This window comes from Vipera berus (genome assembly GCF_964194415.1).
Source record: "Vipera berus genome assembly, chromosome: 1".
NCBI lineage: Eukaryota > Metazoa > Chordata > Lepidosauria > Squamata > Viperidae > Vipera > Vipera berus.
In genome coordinates this window covers 313291387-313316375 of record NC_138202.1, presented here as the reverse complement: position 1 = coordinate 313316375, position 24989 = coordinate 313291387, and the positions used below count along the sequence as shown (strand labels likewise).

The window sequence follows — 24989 nt, the reverse complement described above, 5'->3', positions numbered from 1 at the left end:
GCACAGCAATTTCATACTGTGTTTTATTTAGACACAGGGAATTAACTTTGCACTCTTTCTTCAAGAGTAGCAAAGATCCCAACTTCTCTTCACAGAAAACGTGTTTTAGAGTTTTGATGCTAGCAGCCCCTAAATAACCTCAGATAACGACAAAAAGTGAAAGCAAGTTCAGTATGGTAGATACTTTGATTTAAAAAAAACTATCTAGGAGTCTCACAGCAGTAAACCTGGCTGGGTATTTAAAAATATCTCGGAAGAAAGCAAAGGCAAATCAGTTCCAGACTGTTGCAAGGAAATAACTAGAATGGGTCCATGAAGACACTGTGAAGCAAGTTGGAAGAAACATTTTTTAATATTAACAAACCCTTTGTAAAATCTGAATTCAGTTGGTAAGGGGCTCGACTGAATACTAGGGATGCACAACAAACTGGGAAGGGAAAAAGGGAAGGAGAAAATAGGAAGGGAAGGAGGGTATGTGGCATTCTTGGCACAATTTCTAACAAAGTACAAGTACGTAAAACCAGAACTACAAAATCAGTTCCTCAATAGTATTAAAGCAGGACTTAATTGCAGGTATACTATTTAATACTATGGTAAAGGGTGGAAAAGTAAAGAAAAAAAGGAGGTTTGACAATTCTGTTCAAAAGTCTAGGTCAGAAATTCATCTGAATAACATCAACACGTATACATATGACACATATGAGCCATAAAAGCTGGGAATGTAAGGGGTTGTGATTTAATATACGATGGGCACTAAATTTTGAAGGTTGGGTTACAAGCATGACTTACCAATCGGAAATCAAGACTCATTGCAGATTGTATCTTAAGAAAATTTGGATCCAAATCCTAGCTCAGCCCTGTAGCTTGCCACAAAACGCGGGCTGACCAAATGAGAGCCAATTTGGTGCAGTGGTAAAAGCATCAGGATACTGTGAGTTCTAGTCCTGCCATAGGAACAAAGCCAGCGAGGTGATCTTGGGCCAATCACTCTCTCTCTCTCTCCACTCAGGAAGAAGGGAAGATCAATTGACTTCCAAAATCTTGTCAAGAAGTAGCTGCCAGGAGTCAAGATTGACTTGAAGATGCATACACAATTTGCTTTAGATAGGAACATCTTATATGTGAGCTTCTTGGAAAATAGAAAGGATCCAGAATGCCATTCCCTCCCTGATCTCGACATTACCCATTCTGTGTTTTAAAATCCAAGGGACTCATTTTGCATGACCAAGAATACAGAAATATTACCAGTTATTTACAGAAATATTTAACAGAAGCCTCCACTGAAATACCTGCAGGTGCTGCTCTTTTGCATAACTTCTGCTCGGTGGTATCCTGACAGCTTGCAGAATCCATCGTTGCTATATACAACGGGCCAATCCACTATCTGCGCATTACCCAGGACAAAATTTGTATCTGTTTGAAACAATAGCTCTATTAGACAAAGAAGCTCCGTGGCAAATTGATTATACAATAGACTCTTCCTTGTTCTCTTCTCTAGGTCAAATATTCTCTGGCACAAAAGATGTAGAGAAACCTGGTAATCTTATTCTTCCCTGCATATGCCCGCCTCAGAGATTAAGAATACTTGTTGTCCTGACAGATTTGCTTTCATTCCAGCAACTAATAGCCAAATTAGATATGACATTAATTGCCTGGCCACAATCACCATGTGTGTTTCTTTTTAAAAAGAACATTAGAGTAACTGCAGAGAGTGGAGAAAGAGATGGATTAACCCCTTTCATTCCTGTCTGGGTTTTGATCAAATTGCTATTTGTATCTGCAGTTCAGAGTTTCAATTTTCCTTGAGGGAAACTGAACTGATAATGAATTAATGTTTTGACATTGTCACTGTGCTTTCACTTGTCTTGCATATCTTTGCTGTAGGTATTATTGATATGTAGCTCTCCCCACTTCGTGGTGCTATGCAGACATGTGCAATGAGAAAACCTGACACTGAGTAAATCATTCTTATACAGGCCAAAAGCCTATCCTAAGTTTAGCAGCCCATCTGAAGGGTCATTGACTTTAACAGAGCATGCATCAAGAAACTGGATTGTGCAACGTAGCTTTTCCCCTGACAGCTGACTGTATAAACCAGGGGTAGGCAACCTTGGCTCTTTTATGACTCATGGACTTCAACTCCCAGAATTCCTGAGCCAGCTGGCTCAGGAATTCTGGGAGTTGATGTCCATGAGTCATAAAAGAGCCAAGGCTGCCTACCCCTGGTATAAACTGTTCCAGGAGATCCTGGGTTACTATGGAAACTAAGAAGTGGTTTCTCAGTGGGAAGATTGGTAAATAATATTAATAAGTATAAGGTAAGGAATAAGAATAAATAAAACAAACTTCTCTAAAAGAGAGCTGGTCACCAAAAATCAATCTTCTCCTATAACCAACAATTTAGAGGAAACGTGGGATCAGAAATTATTTTATTTTCTACAAAATGAAATGAGGACCCACACATACATAAAATATTCCTAAGCCTCATGGCCAGTTGGAATCTCCTGCCATAGCTTCCATGCTCTTGACCTCATTTGTAGGCTTAATATTTCTGAAGTGTACCCATCCTCTTTTTTGTCTTTTCACATAATTACTCACAGTTGGTTGCAGATGTATGTATGTCTTATTTTAAATTAATTAAATGAGGCCGGGCAGCAAGTATGGTGATATTATAAGCACAAATTTGCATGATGCCCGAGTCTATTTTTGTAGGAAAATAATGTCAATATTAGAAAAAGGAAGCAAAAAAACCCAACTAGGACCTATAAAAGCAGCAGGAACGATGAATTTACATATCACGATTTAATTCATCAATAACCATTTAATATAATTAATGTTAATTAAATAACTTTGTATATGTGAAACAAGATAATTAACAAAGGTAATCACCACAGCATTTTTCACTAGTTACTAGTGAATAATAGGATTAATGTGAAAGTGCATTTTTTTAAAAAAAAATTACATTTCTCGATCTTGTAATGAATTTCTGGTATTTCTGATATTGACCTTAAAAAATAAATTTTCAGTTTCTTTCCCCAAACCCAAACCACTGTATTCCCAGCCAATTTTGTCAAGTACATCTGAAGCTGAACTAGCAGATTGGCTGCTTTTGAGTCCAGATTCTTACTCTTCCAACTTTGGCATGAATTTATATTGCACAGTCAAGAAATTAATGCCTTCATGACTGGGATTTAGGCTCAAAGTCTAGAGCCCTAAATCACCATTCAGAGAATAGGAAATTCTGACGGCTACGGCAGGAGCATAGTGGCCTTATGCCAGCACCTAGTTTGACTTGGATATGCAGCTATTCAAAAAATGTGAGACCATCTAACATGAAGTCACTGAAATCCACAATCCTAGCTGCACCTCTAAACCCAATTATAGTACAATTCTATTTTGGTGTTTGGCAGTCCATGTATTTGTTGCAAAACATTTGCAACCACTGCCAGAAATGTTTATCCCCGTGATGGCAAGAGTGTTAACTAAGCTATAACCATCGTAAGAAGCCATGGCCATCAATTAAGCTGAGCCTGTTGCCTAACAGCACTCTGATGATTTGCCCTGTTCTATATAGCTAGTGTGAAGAAGAATCATGTGTTGGCGGCATGATCTTTTCAGGAAACAAAGGCAATATGATGTACATCAAGCATGACCAATATTAACCAGCAATGTCATTCTCTAGAGATGTTATCTTGAATTTCAAAGTCATTGACAGAATGTAGCACATGATCTCACATTTTACATGGTTACATCTTGTTCTGTCACTGAACCATTATATGCAACATATCAGTGACAACCTATAAATTATTACAGAATGTATGCCCTCACACTATATCCTTTCATATATGCATTTGAAGGATTTCTGAAATGTTTCTTTATTCACAGGATCAAAAAGGGGGAGGAAGCCCCTCTCAATGAAGAGGGCTGTTTTCTCCTCTTTTCCAAATATTTCAACAAATTAAAGACCACTAGGCTGCCTCAGTTCTTTTTCTTTTGTTTCTTTTTTTCAATTCTGTGATACCTAATGGATAGATATTGATCTCTGCCAAAGTCCAAATAAGTATTCTTATATTTTGTTGCAAGCTTAATTCCAACCAGCAGCAACAATTAATAAAGATCAAACAGTCCTGAGATTAAAAAAATATATCTAAAGACAATTTATTAATTTGCGGAAAAGGCGGAAAATTATTAACAAAGCAAGGCAATTGCTGGTGATGACCTATAAAGCCCTAAATGGCTTGGGTCCGGGTTATCTGAGGGAACACCTGCTGCCGGCATCAAGCTCCCTTCGTCCCGTGCGCTCCCACAGGGAGGGCCTTCTCAGGATACCGCCGGTTAGGGAATGCCGGCGGGTTATTCCCAGGGGAAGGGCATTCTCTGTGGGCGTGCTGGCCCTATGGAACCAGCTCCCCATGGAACTTAGGACTGCCCCCGACCTTCGCTCATTCCGCAGGGACCTGAAAACTTGGCTCTTTGAGCTGTCTGGCCCAGGCTGAGGGGTTTTAATTTTTATTGGGTTTTAGTTTTAAACTTCAGGGACTTTATTTAATTAATTGTTTTAATCTGATTTTAATTTTTGTATGTTTGTTTTAATTTTCCCTGTACACCGCCCTGAGTCCTCCGGGAATAGGGCAGTATATAAATTTAATAAAATAAAATAAAATAAAATAAATTGTTACTTCTGGACAGACACAAGTAAAGAAAGGCTTTATGTATTGTGATTTTTTATTATATTAGCACAATACTAGAAGAGAATATGAAACTCTTCCCAAAGATCAGGTCACCATTTCTCACAAATAAGACTTAAAACTTTGCTTTGGTTTGTTCACTGTTCAATTTTAGGTGATAACTTTGATGAGATAACATGTTTCCAATATCACAAGTTTGATGCTGCTTCCAGAAATTAATCAATACAACCTCACCTTTCTGTTAAATAGATACTGAATGTGCATACGCTACTTGATAATCATAAACATACATAATTATCTTGGCTTATGTAACAATCTATTGTGTTTTAATGGTAGTCAATATATGCAGTATGCATGCCAGGAGTTATATTTCTAAATGTATGCAACATCAAGATCCTTGCAATGCAACAGTGATTCCTATAATTGGGATAGCATACAAATTGATATAACTAAAGCTGCATTATGCTATATCAGACTATTTATCTCAGTATTGTTGATAGTATATGATTGGCAATGAATTTATTATCAAGCAGAGTGAGGGTGTTCCCAATATATTAAGCCTAGGGTCATTTGTGTATCACTAGAGAAGCATTAAAGTATCTCTGGCTGATAGTTCGGTATCAGTATCAGCTCCCCAGATGGGAGCTCCTGGCATTCAAACTCCTTGCAAGAATATCTCCTTGCCTGAAGGCTGCAAATGAATTTGGGGAATAGACCAAGAAGGAGCAAAGGGGAGCAAAATACAGCAATACCAGAAAAACAGTTGTCTAATGGGTGCTGCTTTTTTTTCCCCAGTATTTAGCTCTATAAACAGTTTCCCTCAGATAAACTCCTTCGGGTTTGTTTGTTTTTTTCACTTTATAGACAGTGTTAAAAAAAAGCTGTTGAGGATTTCTTTCAGTCATTTTTAGCCCTGATCCCGGTGCTAAAGCAATGGAGAAAAAGCAGTAAAAGCTGTTTGTGCCTATAAATGCAGCATACTAAAACTGCAGAGAAACTCTATAAGGAATATTTAGCCAAGATCAGTAGGACTACCATCCACTTAAATCTGCTAAAAAGTAGTTCCGAGACCAGCGATAATAGGTTTCATTTAATGAACTAAAGGTAGTCAAGCAACTTGTAACCTTCTGCTAAATCCTAAATGTCGTCTGCAAGAAATTGGCTTGGATTGACATGTTCCTCTCTCAAAGCCTACTAGGTGGAGAATAACTCAAGAAGAAGAAGAAAAATCAGTTTGAGAAAAAGGCAAATGGGTAGGAAACCAAGAAAGGGGAAGAGGAACACTGCTTATTTTCGCTTAGGGCCTTACTCACTGTCAACATGCATACAGTAGATTTGAATAGATTTATGGGGGAAGTTTTTCAACCAGTCAACCACTGTAGCAATTGAGTTCCATGCAGATAAAATATTTGAAAGCAAATGGCTTTTTAAGCATATGGGGAGGGCTTCCAAGTGAAAAGAGCTGAGACTCAAATTGTAATCTTTCCTGGGAGTGCTTTAACGTGTTATAGTGACAAAGATCCATGCATAAGATTTTTATACAGTTCTACATTGCTATTCCTGATTTCATTTTTGGAAAAATAAAATTTTTATTCATATGGAATAGATAGACACCTATTGCTAACAACAGCAGGTTTACTAAGAGAAAGGCACAAATCAGGGAAATTGGAACATTTAGGTTTATAAACGTTCCTCTCCCCAAAACTAAGAATACCCTGTTTTTCCCATGCAAAAAGGATGCAAAATTCAATCAAACACAACTTTAGTGATGTATATCTGTTAGGCATATGGTGCTAGCCTACAATGTTGGGTTGAAAATATATTAACCATAATGCTATGGCTTTAAGTTGTTAATTGGCCAATGGGTGTGTAAGTGTTCTCATGGCCATAAGAGGAAGCTAGGAAAGTAGCTTCTCTCTCTCTCTGAATTCACTGATCTCTACTATTACTGTTTTTGCTCTGCTGTTGGTTTACTACTGTTGTAAACCTGAACTGTGTATTGACCTCTGGACCGGTAAGAAGACTTTGTAGTTTGGATTACTCCTTGGACTGTTGCTATTGGATTATGACTTGGACTGTTTATTTTTGACTGTGCATTTTTGTTCTTACACCACCTCAAAGTAAAATACTTTTTGCTTTTAGAACTCAGTGTATTTCTGTGTGTGACTTTTACTGCTCTCAGTGCCCTTCCTTGTCTGTGCAACTCTTTGGTAGCACAAGGAGACCTCTGCACAACAAATTCCATAACACTGGTTATGGGCCCAGGCCTGTACTGAGAGTTAGTACACACAGTATTCCTAGCTGAGTTTGTATTTGGTGTAAAATGGCACAAGAACAGTTGTCAGGCATCTCCTGGATAACCCGGTTGGATGGGACAAACTATGTTTCCTGGTCCACAAAATGCTGCTTGCTTTTGCGCAAGGAAGGACTATGGGCTGTTGTAAATAACCCACCAGATACTACTGCTTGGGATCCAGATGACGAAGAGGATGCAAAGAAGTTAGACAACTTTAAACGTAGCAACGAGAAAGCTCTTTGCATTATTGGACTAACACTGAATGACCAGCAGCTTGTCCATATTCGTGGTGAGGAGTCTGCTGCTAGGTGTTGGGGCGTTTTGCGAAGGCTTTATGTTCGTGACAGTGTGGGTGCACATATACACCTTACACGTAAGCTGTTTAGGACTCGTCTGCAGAAGAATGGAGATATGCTGACCCATTTAAATTACATGAAAGCAATTTTTCAAGAGCTTCATGAAAAGGAGCTGATTTTTTCAGAGTTGCATCAGGTCTACATTATTCTGTCATCTTTGGATGAGAGTTATGATGGATATGTTTCTTCTTTGGAAGTCCTGACCAGAGAGGAACTGACATTGACTAACATTACTGGGAGACTGCTGGAAGAGTCCAGAAGAAGGCGTGACAGAGACCAGCTGAGAGAGACACAGCTACAAGAGGAGCAGCCATTTACCACTGCTTACAATGTCAAGAAATGTTATTCTTGTGGGGCTACAGGGCATATAGCCAAATTCTGTAGAAAGGGTAGAAAACAGAATGTGAATAGCAGTGGGAAGGCTAAGAAGGGCATTGGTTTGGCTATTTCTGGTGAATCAACATCCAGAAATAATGAATTGTGGGTTGTTGATAGTGGGGCTTCACAATGCATTACTAAAGTGAAAAAGAGGTTTATTAATATGAAAAACAGCAACCAATATGTTTCACTGGCCAATGGTTGGAGGATGAAGGCCTCTGGTGAAGGTAATTCCTATTGTCCATGCATTGATGAACAGTTACCTATGTTATATATACCTAAACTAAGATTCAACCTGTTATCTGTAAGGGAATTGGTTAAAGTTGGGTTTGTGGTAACATTCAGAGGGGAGCAATGCACTATTGAGAGGAATGGAACCTGTGTAACTGCTAATTTGAAAAATGGTTTATTCGTTCTCACAAGTAACCAGGTTAGTACAGTTAAAGCTAACTCAATATGTGAGAACAAGAAGCCACATGATGAATGTATACATTTATTGCATAGGCGGTTAGGGCATGTAAACTTTAACTCACTACGTAAAACAGTGGAATTAGTAGAGGGAGTTAAACTGAAGCCATGTAGTAAGTATTTGAATTGCAATGCCTGTAATCAGGAAAAGAGTAAGGCAAGTCCGGCAAACAGGATAAACAGCTTCAAAACAACTGTACCTTTGGAAGTTGTGTTTGCTGATTTAATTGGACCCATGAAACCAAGTTTAGGAGGGTCATGTTATATTTTAAGTATATTGGACCACTACTCTAGATATGGTTTTTGTTATCTGCTTAAGTCAAAGGCAGATACTTTCCAACAATTTGCAAACTGGCTGAAGTTCGTGGAGAGGAAAACAAAGAGAAAGGTTCAGTGCATAATTACTGATAATGGCACTGAATTTACAAATAAGCATTTTGTTGATATGCTACAATCAGCTGGCATTGAGCATAAACGTTCAGCCCCTTATAGACCTCAACATAATGCATTTGTTGAGAGACGTGGGCAAACGTTACAAGCCATGATTAGAACTATGTTAAGAGATTCTGGCTTAACAGATAGACTGTGGGGGGAGGCAGCAAAATGTGCAAACCATGTTCTGAATTTAGTTGTTAATACTTCTACTGGTAAAATACCATATACAATATGGCATGGTAGAAGACCAAACCTTGATTACCTGCACACGTTTGGCACCCCAGCTTGGGTCCACATTCCTGCACAACTCAGGAGTAAAGGCCAACATAGGGCTAGGCAATTATACTTCGTAGGTTATGAAGCTAACCATAGATCCTATCGTTTCTGGGAACGAGGCACAACTAATGTATATAACAGTGCTAGTGCAAAATTCCTTGAGCACGTTGGTTGGGATAGGTTAGAGCAAGTAACTGTTAATACTGATCCTCTAGTGTTTGAGGATTCCTCTGATAACGTAACTAGTAATGATAATGCATCTCCTGTAAATATAAAAGATGAAGAGGAGATAGGGGAGATAATAGAGGAATCAGAGGAAGGAAAGGAGACAGAAATTCAAAGCCCTGTAATTCCTTGGCGTTCAATGCGTATCAGACATCCACCTGATCGCTATGAAGCTAGTATAGTATGTCAAGTTAGTGTAGAGCCATCTAACTATGATGAGATCAGGATGTATCCTGAAAAGGAACAAGCATCATGGAAAGCTGCAATGAACAGGGAGTTGAATTCTTTGCAGGATCTTAAGGTTTATGTGAAAGCAAAACTGCCACCTGGTGAGCAAGCTATAGGTTGTAAATGGATATATAAAATAAAGAAGGGTGTAGACGGAACTATAACCCATAAGGCACGTTTGGTTGCACAAGGTTTTGCCCAAACTACTGAGGATTATGACGAAGTGTTTGCACCCAGTCTAAGGGCAACTACTTTAAGAGCAGCTTTAGTATGGGCGGCTAAAAACCAATATATGGTTAATCATGTAGATGTTGAAACTGCATATTTACATGCTCCATTGCAACATACTATTTATTTAAGAATACCACCAGGATTGACCAGTGATAGAGACCATGATTGTTGGGAATTAAAGAAAAGCCTCTATGGATTGAAACAATCAGGCTATGAGTGTAATACATGTTTAGTTAATGAGTTAAGTGCAATAGGTTTTGTAGCCAGTAATGCTGATCCTTATTTGTTTAGAAGAGAACACAACGGAGCATTATCTTTTATTTTATTATTCACAGATGATATTGCAATAATAACAAAAACTGAGTTAGAAGCACAAACTATCATTTCAAGATTGCAAAATAAATTCACAATTAGAAATCTTGGAGAAATTAGCCACTATTTGGGGTTAGATATTGTGAAAACAAATAGGGGTTTTAAGGTGTCACAAGCCAGTAAAATATCTCAGTTATTAAAGAGATACAATATGGAAATGTGTAAACCAGCTAAAACTCCGATGGCTATGGATTTTAAGGACACTAATGTTGAGAGTCCTGTATTTGATAAGACTATGTACCAATCTTTGATAGGAAGTCTATTAGACAAAAACACATAAGCTTATCTACAATGGAGGCTGAATTTTCATGTCTATCAGTGTTATGTACAGAACTGCTAGTGTACAAACAATTATTGTTAGATATGGGTTTAAATGTAAATGATCCATTTATTGTGTATGAGGACAATCAAGCTGCGATAAAGATGGCTAATAGTGCTGCAGTAAGAACAAGATCTAAACATACTGATCTTCGTTATTTAAATGTCAGACAATGTGTCAAAGATAAATTAATACAGTTAGAGTATTGTCCATCTGATGTAAATATTGCAGACCATTTTACGAAGGTACAAAGTGCTGTGAAACACAATGCTAATTGTGAAAGAATGTGCATAAGATTGTAAGAGTTATATATTATTCTACCCAAAGGGGAGAATGTTAGGCATATGGTGCTAGCCTACAATGTTGGGTTGAAAATATATTAACCATAATGCTATGGCTTTAAGTTGTTAATTGGCCAATGGGTGTGTAAGTGTTCTCATGGCCATAAGAGGAAGCTAGGAAAGTAGCTTCTCTCTCTCTCTGAATTCACTGATCTCTACTATTACTGTTTTTGCTCTGCTGTTGGTTTACTACTGTTGTAAACCTGAACTGTGTATTGACCTCTGGACCGGTAAGAAGACTTTGTAGTTTGGATTACTCCTTGGACTGTTGCTATTGGATTATGACTTGGACTGTTTATTTTTGACTGTGCATTTTTGTTCTTACACCACCTCAAAGTAAAATACTTTTTGCTTTTAGAACTCAGTGTATTTCTGTGTGTGACTTTTACTGCTCTCAGTGCCCTTCCTTGTCTGTGCAACTCTTTGGTAGCACAAGGAGACCTCTGCACAACAAATTCCATAACAATATCCACTGATCAAGTTCATTTACAACTGTTAGAAATAACTTTATGTACCCTTGGCTGTGAAATATGACGACAATATAACAGCAGGACATTTTAACTTATAACTCCTGCATTGTTATATCTCTTCACATTTGCTTAGCTTCTTACAGCATTTTCCACTAACAATAAAGTATATTTAGCTTAACTATAATTAATACTTCCAACAAGTTCTCTCAAATTGTCTTCATGCAATCCAAATCCTATAAAGATTAGACTCCTATTAACTGTCTATATGGTTCCACTAATTTAGGCTGCAAGAACTGGAATACTAAAAAGGCAATACTACAGGTGGTCCTTGAGATAACCAACAGCAGGAAGTGAATAATCCTTGATTCTTATTAAAATAGCCTCCATGGAAGACTTAGCTGCAAACAATAACGAAATGGATGAATATATCCCACCATTTGACTATAAATTGATACTAGACATGATTTTGGCAATGACAGAGCAAATTAAAGCCAAACTGCAAGAAAAATCTGATATCTCAAAGCCACCAAATCAAATTCTGACTTTAAATGAGGAAAAGATAACCCAAAACCAAATAGAAGAAGTGGAAACTAACACTAAAATAGGAGATTTCAAAGAACAACAAAAGCAACCTATAGAAAACCTTAAAGTCCAAACTTTAATGGCAACTACAAAACTTACAACTCAAAAAGCAACAGCACCTGAAGAAAGCAATACTAAGAGTGAAGACATTAAAGGCCTTCAGATACACTATATTGAGAATTCAACTAATCAAATGACAATCATAATACCAGTTACTACTTTCTTCCTAACCCAGATAGAATTGGAAGAACATAAAGACTTGACTGATCTAATGACAACTATATTACATCAATCATCAAAAAGTGAACTATCAAAGCAAAACTACAATGGCTACAAAGGGGACATTTTCCTTGCAAAATTGACATTTGGGTATGTTCCCTGGATTCAAATAAGGGCTATAGGAAGAAAGGAAGATACATTTGAGAATTTAAAGATGCCAAGTGGGAAGCCTGGTTGACACAAAAGGAAGGCAAGAGTTAGATTTTAAAAACTGAACTTGTTTCTTTTTTGGGATTCCTAAAGATAAAGTATAAAAATACCTTTCAATGGATTAAGGGGAATCTCTAAAAATATAACTGATTCTATATTTAGCTTTTGATCGGTAAGGAAAACAAAAGTAAGCTCTTAGAATATAATTTTGAACTATATTATAGAAATTGGAATGATATATCAAAAGATAGTATTTTAACAATTGATGTACGGTTAAGATGACTTATAGAAGATATTAGTTGTTACTTTTGAACTATATTATAGAATCTAGAATTTTATATATAAAAGACAGTATTTTAATAATTGTTGATAAAAAAATATACTTCTAATAAATAATTGGTGATTTGTTAAGATGAAAACTAGACTTTAATGGTAAAACATAAGAATGTTTTGTAACGAACAATGTAAGTTTTGTAGACAAGAGAATTATTCTTTATTGAGATAACCAACAGCAGTTGTGATCAGAACTTCCATCGTTAAGAGATGTGATCGTAAAACACAATGTCATATGATCACATTGTTTAGCAACAGGAATCGTGGCAGTCCCAGTTGATGTTGCTAACTGAATCATACTAGTTGTTAGGAAAGGATCCACCCTAATCCAGGTCATTCAGGACCTGCTCCCTCCCAGCCCCAAGCCTCAGTAAAAGCCAAGAGTCTGCCTCCTCTCAACTCCCCCTGTCCACTTATCTCCCCCTCCATCTTTTCCCTTTTGACCACCTTCACTTACTTCACCATCTCTGCCAGTCCTACATTTTGCTGGCCCTGCCACCTCTATCTTTTTCCTCTGGCTGCTGATGAAGCACACCCTTTGCAAGGCAGCTACGGGTTGTGCTAGGCCTTCTTTCCAATGCTGTGGTCAGCCTGGTCCAAATCGCACACAGCTTTCTCATGTGTCTTTGGAAAACTTCATCTTCCAAAACATGCAAGCAGTGGGAAGGTCACAGGATCTCTGTATTAAGCATTTTTTTGCAACTTCATTACAAATTTGGAGATATATAGGAGTTTTTTCATTAACTGAACATTTAGCAAGATCTTAATAGTGCTAAAAACACGCAAGGCATTTTTCTTACCTTGGGAAAATAGGAATAAAGAGGGAGATATGATAGAAATCTCCATCTTGTGAGCCATTTGGCCCATTTCTAAATTATCAGGCCCTGCTTATAGTCACTCATGCCCTAATCATCTACAGATTGGACTACTGCAACATGTTCTACACAGGGCTGCCCTTGAAGAGTATCTGGAAGCTTCAGCTGGTACAGAATGCAGCAGGATGGGCAATTATGTGCACTTCTAGAACAGCATATTTTATATTCCTGTTCCACAAGCTTCATCAGCTGCCAATTTGCTTTCAGGTCCAATTCAAGGTGCTGGTTTTAACCTTTAAAGTCCTTCACAGCATGGAATGAGGGTATCTGAGAGACTGCTTTTTGTCACCACTGAACTGCATCTTGTTGGATTTGGAACAATGTTCAAATCTGCCATGGACCACCAATGCCAACCAACCAAGAGTTATATTCTGGAATTGTCTTCCACCTTAGGAGCTTGGGGGGGGTGTCACACTATCTCCCAAAGTAATCTAGGGCTGTAGCCTTGGACATACTGAACACTCAGAAATCTCAAGGGGCCATAAATTGGCCCATCAGTTTTGTAAAGTAACATGGAAAATGGTAAGCAAAGAGGCCTGCAGATATGTCTCCCGTTATAAGTCTTACTTGCTGAGGGAGTCCTTATAACCTACAAAGCCATCAAGGTTCCCTGAACTCCTTCCAAATCCACTATATTCAGAAAGATATTAGTTTAACCTAGGAAACCATTTCTTATGTTGTTCTAAAACAGGCAAACGAAAGCAAACACATAGAGAATATGTCTTAGGAAGAAAAACAAGATAAACGTTTATTTTACTGGGCCAAGATAGCTTCTGGCTAAAATAATTGCTTTAAATCAACACCCGTGACCTAACTAAAGGCCTTCAAGAAAAGCCGGCACAATTTTTATTTTGATGCCCCGTTCTCTGTTGCTGAATATGACCCTTTCTTCTTCTTTTTCCTTGGTTCAGCCTTGCTGAAACAAAAGGAGCACACCCAGAACTTCTAGCTTTAACTTTATTGTAAGGTTACATTACTGTAACAAAATCTTGAAAGTCTGGAAGTACATCTCTTTCTTCTCACCTTTACAGTCCAAGAAACCTGAACTGGGAATGCTGCTAAAGAGCTGTATAGAACAGTATTAATAACCCCTGTTAGTCACCAATATCTGCATGAAGCCTAGCTGAAGGAATCCTACAAACTATATGGCTTGCCCATTTTCTCTTATATGTTACCGTCAGATGAGAAATGAAGGCTGAGCGTTTGGATAAATGATTTGAGTTAGACCTCAAACAGGTAAGCAGTCCCTGGATCACTGTGGTTATGTACGTGGGAGAAACAGCAGAATCTTCTATTTTCTTTGCTAAGCAGTCAGTTTGCTGGGGGAGAAATGAAGACAAGGAGGATTGATTCTCTTCTCCTACATTGCTTCTCAGCAGGGAAAACCACAGTGGCAGAAACCATTATGGTGTCCCTCTCTCTCTTACTTACACACCTCTCTACCAAGAAAGGTCTTGTCAAAGCCAACTAGCTGTTGGGTATGACAAATGGAAATGGAATGGAAAGAAATAAGAAACCTGGGCTGCCACAGAGAAGAGGGAGTCAAGCTATTCTCCAAAGCACCTGAAAGCAGGACAAGAAGCAATGGATGGAAACTAGTTAAGGAGAGAAGCAACCTAGAACTAAGGAGAAACTTCCTGACAGTTAGAACAATTCATCAGTGGAACAACCTGCCTCCAGAAGCTGTGAATGTTCCAACACTGGAAGTTTTTAAGAAGAGACTAGACAGCCATTTGCCTGAAATGGTATAGGGGTTCCTGCCTGAGCTGGGGGTTGGACTAGATGACCTCCAAGGTCCCTTCAAACATTATTATTATTATTATTATTATTATTATTATTATTATTATTATTATTATTATTATTATTATTATTATTATTATTATTATTATTATTATTATTATTATTATTAGGTTTTCAGGCTACCCCTAACCAAATTAAGAGTCCTAGGTTTACTGGAGCTAAGACTATGGACTCATATCAATCCCAGGATCACCAGATTTTATTGTTGCAGTTCTTTCCTTATCTATAGCAATAGACCCTGGTTCTTCCCTTGCTAGTCCATTGTTAATAGTAGGCTGGAGTCTGTTCTCACGCCATTCAAAAAATAGGCCACCTCAACAAATAGTTTTGCCACAAACACCACAACTCCTAACGGAACAGGTCAGGACCCAGAAATTAATCAGGGCCTGGATGGACCACCATCATATCCTGAGAACCTTCAGAGTATGTTAATAGATCCTTGTGCCTACCAATTCCAAAGAACCACATTCTTGCTAAGCAGCTTCCGTGCCATGATAAAGCTTGAAGTATAGCAAGCAGATTGGTCCTTCTGCCACTGGTTCCATGGAGCTACTTTTTACCATCTGGCTCCAATAACTTGTTTATTTAGATATCCTGCTGCAGCCCAAATCAACTCTTGATGCTTTCCTAACAAACACAATTTAAAATACTGTAGTAAAATTTAAAAATTAAAAACAATTAAAATAAAACTAAACCCCAAAGATCTAATTAATCAGTAAAAAAAATGTAAAAAAAGAATTGTCCAAGTCTAAATAGAACTCTCTGTAAAACAGCTAAAACATAGCACTGCCTGCTACAGCTTTCTTTACTTGCCAAAAATGAGAACTAAGAATATCTTCTTCCAAGATGATCTAATACAGACATGTCAAACACAAGGCCCGGGAGCCGGATCCGGCCCGCGAAGTGGTTTCATGTGGCCCCCGAAGCCATCCTGGAAACAGTGAGGGAACGGCCCCCACTGCCTTGGCCCTGGCCCAGAGACCCTCCTTCCGCCAGAGACCCTCAGATCTGTCCCACTCCTGCCCAGGACCCCATAGGCACCCTTGATGCCAACGATGTAGAGCTGGCCACGCCCACCCAGTAGGCCATATGCACTTTAGCCACGCCTACCCAGTAGGCCACGCCCACCCTGGCCACACCCACGCGGCCCCCTGAGGGCAACCGCAATGCTGATGCGGCCCTCCATGAAATTGAGTTTGACACCCCTGATCTAATAGGTTCCTCATTGGAGCAGATGGTCCTGTAGGTCCTCAGGCGTGAAGCAAAAAAGGGCTATAGAGGTGAAAGCCAGCACTTTCAACTGCATCTGGCAGTCAGTAGAAGGCCTGTTGCATTTCTTCCCCAGAACCACATGCCAGTTAGTAAAAGGGTTCCTATACTCTGGACTATCTCACTGTAACTTCATTGTTTAGAGCACATTGCAATAGACCAACTGAGTGATAATGAGGGCATCATTTCATACAGTACTTCTTACCAATGGCAGCTATTTCCTTCCCAAGGGCTGAGACAAACAGTGACCATGAGGCATAAGTAGATCAAAGGTGAAAGGAAAATACAATGTGATATGGAGGATGGAGTAGCAGCCTGGAGGGGGGTGGGATAAAGGATTTTTGCCCTCCTGCCTCTCTTTCCTTCTTTTAATACCATGTAGACCATAACTAATGCTTTAGTAATTGAGAAAATTGGAACAGTGATCATAAATATCAAGTTGACAAAGTCCCCTTGAAGTCTTTTCCCTTTTATAGTATTGGTTAACAAGATCTGACCCAGAAAATTGGGAAAGTGATAACTGAGAGTTAACTTAAAAGAATTATACCAAAAGTCTTTTTCAAAAATTAAATAAAAATATAGGAATGAAGGCCTTAATTTTAAAATGTGTTATTCTGTGATTTTGCTGTTGAAAGAAAATTCTGTTCAGAAAATACAATATACTATAAACACTGCGTTGCTTCTTAGTCCTTTCCAACAGTATAAAAAAGAATGTGCTTAGCAAAGCAATTTGGAAACAGGTCCCTCTAGTGTTTGGTGTCACATGTCTGCACTGTCAAGATACATGTTAAGCCTGCTGTGCTAGGTTATTAGAAAAACCATATCAGAATAACAGAATTGGAATGGACCTTGGAGGTCTTCTAGTCCAACCCCCTGCTGAAGCAGTAGATCTTACTTTTTAAAATTCTTTTGAGTTCTTTTCATTTTTATTTTTAAGTAAATCCTCACTGAATTTACAAAGACATACATTACAGCATAAAAGAGTAACCTGCAGCCTTCAAAAACAAATTAAGATATGATATGCAATCTCGTCTTAAATATCATAATTTAAATTTACCTTTTTATTTTTATTTTTTAAAGGATTACAGTTGAAAGTAGAGTACCATGGAGCAGTTGCCATGTACAAACTCTGATTTTTAGGTCAGAATAAAGCAATACCATTTTAGGATCCATATGAAAGAAATCCAGAAGTCATCCAGACACTTATGCAAAGATTTTAATTATTGTTGTATTCTACTAATTTCCAATTAGTTAATTTCCAATTAATGGACAAGTAGTTATGAAAGAATGATAAGCAATTCTCCTTTAAGGTTACCAGTAGAAGGAACTGACTTTTTCTTTAAAAAAAAGTTCCAGTGTTAATTCTGCCTAGGGCATAATATCCTGAAAAGCAGTACTGCTGTTATGGATTACCCAATTAATTCATCTGAGTTCTTACCTACAGAGAACTTTTTCTGAAGCAATGCAAACCAGTTGAGGCAGCAGATGTCATGGGGTGTCGCTTTCCTGCCTCCTCTTCTATATATTAAAAATAAAAACAAAACAGGATACTATGGCTACAGAACATGTATTTTGCTAGACACACCAATCTTCTCAAGTCACAGATGGCCAGGCTCTTCTTGACAGCTGGCACCATCAAAAACTCTACAGTTCAGAATATGAACTGTATCCATTTTTTGCAACCAGAAAATATAGTTCATTCTGTTTCTAAGTGAAACATTCAGCAATACCCTAAATCTCCAAGATCATATACATTTGGAGGAGAACCCACAGTGGCTCTCTTTGAACATCCATATCTGAAGGACACTCTGAAGTAAGAAGGAATATAAAGCTTATTGGGAGGGAGGGAGAGTAAGTACAAAGGGACTATTTTATAAGGGGAAGGGGAAACATTTTGGGTGGAGAGGGGGAACATTAAAGCCCCAAAACACTGGCTAATGAAGCAAAAAGCTTATATGGAGCCATTCCACCCCCCTGCCAGGACAGAATTAACCCCCCTCCATTCCAACCGGCATCCTAATAATGATTAAGACAGCTATCTGCATTTTTAAAACATGCTTGTTGTTGTCAGGTCTAGTCTGGGCTTGAATGTGATCTGAATTCAATTTAACCATGCCCTTGAATGAGAAAGGAAAAGAAAGGAAAGGGATTTTAGCATATCACTTGATTTAATTACTCCAAAATTTTATACAAAGTAATAGGTTCAGATTACCCAATCACCTCATTTACTGGCACATATCAAAAAATAGTTAAAATTGATGATTCACAGGCAGAATTACAAAACTGATTAAGGAAATTGCTTTTATTGTGATTAGCAACTATAAGTCTAAGACTGTTGTCCACAAACAACATTTTGTGTCTATATAATTGCGCAATTTTACTGTATTTAGACATTTATCAGTCAACTGGCTATCTTCCAGATATGTTGAAACTACAACTTCTAGAATTCTGTGGTCCCAAGTAATGTGAGAACATTCAGTCAGAGGACATAGGATTGGCAACAATTATTTGCAAAATAATGTCTTCTTTTAAAGCAGCTTGGTCTAACGGTTAAAGCACCAGGCTATAAACCTGGAGGCCTGAGTTCTAGTCTTACATTACGAATGAAAGCAAGCTGGGTGTCTTTGGGCCTGGCATTCTCTCTCAGCTCAATTCATCTCACAGGGTTGTTGTTATGGAAAAAATAGGAAGAAGAAGAAGTGTTAGGTATGTTTACCGCCTTGAGTTATTTAAAAATAATAACAAAGGTGGGATATAAATAAACAAATGTACATTGGATGGAGTTACATTGCATGATAGATCATGACTCAAGGTTTTGTAAACCACAATGGCTCGACTCATACTAAGTTTAATAGGGCTTATTTGAACCAGACTAAAATTTGTGATCTGCTGGGAAACCTAGCTTCTCTGAATGCTAAAAATTATACTAGAACTTAGTTTATCCAGAAGTGAGTTGAACCTCATTCAACAGAACTTCCAGACTAACAGTATAACAACTTTAAACATGAAGATTTATGGAATTTAATGCCAATAATTCTTATATTTAAGCTCTTGGTGCTAAGGTGTAAGCCACTAACAATGACTTTAATGGAAAGAAGAATAGAAATGTTAGATGTAAAAGGTTGTGGTTTTTTTTAAAAAAATCAGACTGTAGTATAAATAGCTCAAGGTCACAAATAATCCATGTTTGGTTTTTTTGCATAACACAATTAAGTTAATTGCATAAACGCAGCACTCTTCTTACGGTCTGCCATTTGACTGCTTTCAAGATGTGGAACAGTCTAGATATATACTAATAATAGATACTTTGTGGTAAGTAAGAGCTTATTAAAGCATTTCTTTTATTTCTGCTATCAGTATCTGATCTAATTGGTACAGCAAGTGATTGAACACCTTACTGATTCTTTTTATTTTTGACTAGCCTTGTACTGCAACTTTGCAATAAAAATTCAATTCCAATACCATCACACCAATGCTTAAAAACCCTATTAAGTGCTTTTTTTCTAAAAAAAAAAAAGGTGCTGGAACTTAGAGGTATTGTCACTGGGAGCAATGCCGGTGTCTTGCTATGGTGTCGCCGCCCGTCCTTTGCACCGCCGCCCCTGTGGCTCAGACCCACATGCTGCGGGGATTCCCCTCCCCACAGCCACCGTAGGGATTCCCCTCCCTGCAGTTGCCACACCATGGCCCGTGTTGAGCCCCCACCCAGAGCTGCTCCAAACCCTGACCCAGAGCTGTGTTCCTCGTGGCAGTGGTCTCCGGCGCCAAACAGCCTCTTTCCAACCACATCCAGAAAAATTTGTAACAAACATTGGAATTCTCAAGGCCATGTTTGGTATTTCCCAGCAATCTGTTACCGGAAGGAAAAAGCAATCCTTGCTGCGTTACTGATCCCAGAGAAGCATTTGCATGTATGCAGGTATGTTTAGGGTGCCATAGTTATGGATGAGAAATATTGGTTGCAAAGTTGGCATTTCTGGATGTAATACAGATATTTTGGACTTATTTTAGTTTCTTGCATGTTTGATATTTTTAAAAAGGCATATGCTACTGACTACACTTATGCACATATGTAACATCTTTTGCTAGGATACATGACCACTGCTTGTCCAGACTGTGAAAAGTGAAAGATTGTGACTAAACAAAATTTTAATGTACAGATAATACCATCAGAAATTATTTTAGCCTTTTTAATAAATGTTGTTATTGATGTTAAGCTCACCATGGAAAACATCATATATTGTTATGTATATACTAGGTTAATTATTTAAAGACTGAAGTGCAACATAACTAGATTCTAAATAATCTATTTTTCAAAACACACAACAGTCCAAACAGTAAAAGTAAAGTCCAAATTAAGAATATTTCATTCTTAAGAATTATTTAATTTAAAGTGGTTTAGTTGTAATACATGGTTATAGATTCAAAATAGTTTTCAAGAGTGTACAAAAGATACTGTTTTTTTCTAGCATCAGCTAAATTAGACATATTACATTGAGAAAAATGTTTCTCATTTCTTTCCTTTTACCTTTATTGATTTCATTGCAGAGATGTTAACGTAGGAAATAGATTATTTTGTTATCTAATTTTACCTTCCAAAAGACAGAAGCAGATGAAAAATGTGAGGTTCTTTCCTGTTGGCTTTTTTGAATTAGCTGTTTTAGATTCTAAAAGTTTAGTTCCTAAAGAAGTAACCTTGTAAATAATTTTAATGTCCTCCTCTAGTGCAGGGTAGGCAACCTTGGCTCTTTTATGACTCAAGGACTTCAACTCCCAGAATTCCTGAGCCAGCATGGCTCAGCTTGGAAACCCCTCTCTTTGCTGGCTCAGGATTTCTGGGAGTTGAAGTCCACGAGTCATAAAAAAGGACCAAGATTGCCTACTCCTAAAGCCAATAGAGGGAGCTTTTTTTCTTTTCTTTTTTTTTGCAAAAAAAGTCCTGACCCTATTATAATTAGGATAACAACTACAGAACTCTAATTGTAAATATTTTACAATTGCAATTATACTTATATATACAATTTTACTTATACAGTATTGCAATTAGTCAAAGGTGTATAATAAGGTCTCTTAGTAAAATAAGCTAAGCTGTTTCAGTCTATTGTTCAGTGTATAGAACAGGGAATAATAGGGTTGGAAAGGAGCTTGGAGATCTTCTAGTCCAACCCGCTGATCATGGCAGGAGATTCTATATTATTTGGCTATCCAGTCTCTTCAGTGAGAAATAGGGGCTAGTTCCCAAATTATATGGGTAACCTAACAATATTAACTTATCATTTGTTTGTCTATGATTTTTAAATAAATCACAATTAGCAGGTTTACACATTGCAATCACTCTTAAACCATTGTTTACAAAATGTAACAGCTAGGATCAAATACAATATTTTACCATATGTTAAGATCAAAAGAGGGCCTGTACATAAAACCAACTTACAAAGAGCTCTGGCTATGGAGCCGAAGTCTAGCAACCTTATAAACCCAGGAATAGATATTGAGGCCTGTGGTGATTGGAGAAAGGAGGAAATACTTTAGATCGGTGTTTCTGAACCTTGGCACCTTGAACGTGTGTGGATTGGCTGAGGAATTCTGGGAGTTGAAGTCCACACAAGTTGCCAAGGTTGGGACATACTACTTTAGAGGACTACAGTGATGCCAGATGGATATTAAATCTTACTAATATTTCCTAAAGCCCTCCAAAACACAAAATTCTTCTCTCATGGAAAACCCAAATATATTTTTATGGAATATAAATATTAGTGTTCTGACAACAATTCTTTGCAGGGACTGTCTTCTAATTAGACAATTCATATGACTTGTGAAACTGTATTCACAAAATCACATTATTGTTCCATCTAATGCAAAATAAGCCATTAGCTGAGTGGGTCCCTATCTCTTGTAAGCCTTCTGGCTTCCCTATGTCAAATTTTCTTTTTAAAAAACAGGTGTTGAAGGAAAAGTCTTCATCACAGGTAGGTTCCCCTTATACTTTTGGACTCTTCACCTGAACTTTCAGGCTACCTTTAGACCTTGGCCCTTCAACTGTCAACTGGCATTTGCCATTCCTGACACTACCTTTTAACCAGAAATACAGGAAGTTTAACTCCACCAACCTGTTAAAGGAGAAGAAAAATTGGCTCTCCAGATGGGAGGGCATCTTGGCATAGTTGCATAAATACTTCTTTGGGTATTAGTTTGGGAGTATGAGCCCCATAGTGCATCCAATATAATATATTAATAAGTACCACTTAAAACAAATCTACACGCCTTCAAATCTCTTTGAAATATTGAAGCAAGTGGCCAATAAACGTACAGCTTAATCAGCCAACAGAAGTACTTATTTTAGGAGGCCCTTTTCAAGATGATTTCATTTCTTTGTCTAAAAATGTCTCAGAACTTCAAGCAGAATAAAAGCTGCTCTTAATTCTCAGCCCACTGATTTAAATTTTCCCCACTGTGTAGAAAGTTCCACAGTGCAAATAGTAGCAATGCGAAACAATAGCAACAATATTTCACAAGGATGGGTGCAGTTTAATCTCAGCAAAATAATGATAGAACAAGTGCATTTACTTGGAATTTAGCAACTCGGTGGGGGATTTTTTAATTTCAAAATCAAGCTAATTTCCATATTTAGCAGGTGGCTGTCTTGTGGCCATTTGTACAAGCTCTCACCTCTTTTGATCTACCGTAGTTTTTATTCATTGGGAACAAATGCCCTCCCAGCCCAAATGCTTCTTTATTCTTCAAGCTGATTCATAGCCTTTTTAATATTAGTACAAGCACTCAAGCACTCAGGCAAAAGATTGCCTACTGTCCCTTGGCATATTAACATTTCTGCACAAAAATGTAGTAAATCTGAAAATAAGGTTTTCAAAACAAGGAGTCAAAAATCAAAGCCTGTGAGGGAGATTTTTATGATACCAGTCAGTCCCCAGAGACCTAGCTGAAATACAAAAGAATCTACAAATTTGTCTTTTCTTAGGTTTACATTTTTACATGTTAAGACTCTATGCCTAGGGTGGGGAGGGAGAACTATGCAGTCCTGCAGTGCTGCAAACTCCACCCAGTTTCATCATTATCTACCCTCATTGGATCTGACTCCACCAATCAATGACTCCAGCTTCACTGCCACTGGATGGGTCCCTGGCTGATGGTTCCTCTTGTTTTTCCATTTGTTAGAAAAATATGTCCCACCGAAATTAATGCAGGCAGTAGGAACAGACTTTTTCCCCCCTTTATATGTAACCCTATACTCTGATTGGGATTGTTCAAAGTTGCATTCTTACTGGAGTAATCTAATGGAAGTCAAGTCACTACCCACAACAGTAACCAGTGGGCAAAAAAGTCTATGGATATTCTCAGTCATCCAGGTCATGGTTGCTCCAAAAGTCTTTTTCAAAAGGCAACTGGGTTTCCTTGTTTTTCCTTAAAGATGTTTCACTTTTCATCCAAGAAGCTTCTCAGTTCTGACTGAAGAAGCTTCTTGGATGAGAAGTGAAACATCTTCAAGAAAAAACAAAAAAAGTCCAGTTGCCTTTTGAAAAAGCACCTTTGGGACAGTGGGCAAACATGAACAGAAGCCAAAATCAGAGCCTGTATTGGGTGGCACCATCCCTTTCTGTCTCTTCCCACAATCTCCTTCCACTTCCAGAGTCTTTCCTTCCTGATACAAACAGGGGGAAAGGCAGAACGTTCTTTCCAGAGATCAAATTATTACAAAGAGCTTTGGAATCTGAAAGTTGTCTATTGCTTATGAACTGCCTGTGAATGGTGTCCCTCAACTAGAGATCTTTATGTCCTTTCCAAGAAAAGCTTTTGGAATGAGAAAAATAGGGAGGTTGTTTGCCTTCATTCATCTTATGCTAATCAGGTCTCAGGTGAACAGCCCCATTATTTTGCCTCAGAAGAACCACAACATTCCCTACTTCCAAGATTGTTTCTACCATCAATTGAACAAGCTCCATCTTTTCAACCCCACTTCCTTGCCTCTTGTTCTACTGGAAAATGTCAAGTGCAGCTTCCTATTCAATGTAGGAATCCAACTTAAAATATTTCAGAGAAATGGCTTTCTAGCCTTCTATAGATACTTGCCAACTGCCATCATAGCTCCTACTTCCTTGTTTAGAAGGAGCTACAGCCTAGAAATTGATAACAATAGGATGCCATAAAAGAAATCTTAGATCAAGGGTATGGAATGCTTGTAAGGGTTACTAGATGAAGACTCCCTAAGCCCATACATTGGATGTTGTCCAAATGCTCTCCCATCCAAGTCATCATTCTCCTCATCTATCTTTTTTCCATTGACTCAATTCCCCAAATAAAGAAAAGTATATGCTTTGCTTCCACATATATCACAAATATTCTGTGTATAATAACAATATTCATGAGAGTTAATCAGTCCAGTTAAAATTTCAAAAGTTATCTGATCACCTAATAAAAGATCATTTTAATGCAAAGGGATTTGGATTAAAGATTCTGCAGCAGGGCCAATAATGGCATTGCTTAAATGATGGAAATGTGAGAATACTGAAAACAGGCCGTCCTTTAATGACTCCTGGTGATCTTATACATTAATTGGGAGCTCATTTTCGGTGTGTGGATCCTTAGGCATTTAAAAGGGT

At 37.9% G+C, this 24989-nt stretch overlaps 1 protein-coding gene across 1 annotated transcript in view; it reads right to left on the bottom strand.

Annotated features, from left to right (window-relative positions):
* KCNH1 (potassium voltage-gated channel subfamily H member 1) overlaps positions 1-24989 on the bottom strand; it is a gene marked incomplete at both ends in the record, with an annotated part of 246697 nt that overhangs the window by 219106 nt on the left and 2602 nt on the right. The window contains one exon of the mRNA XM_081329975.1: positions 1290-1413. Coding sequence (XP_081186101.1) covers positions 1290-1413 — 124 coding nt within the window. The remainder of the gene's footprint in view (positions 1-1289; positions 1414-24989) is intronic.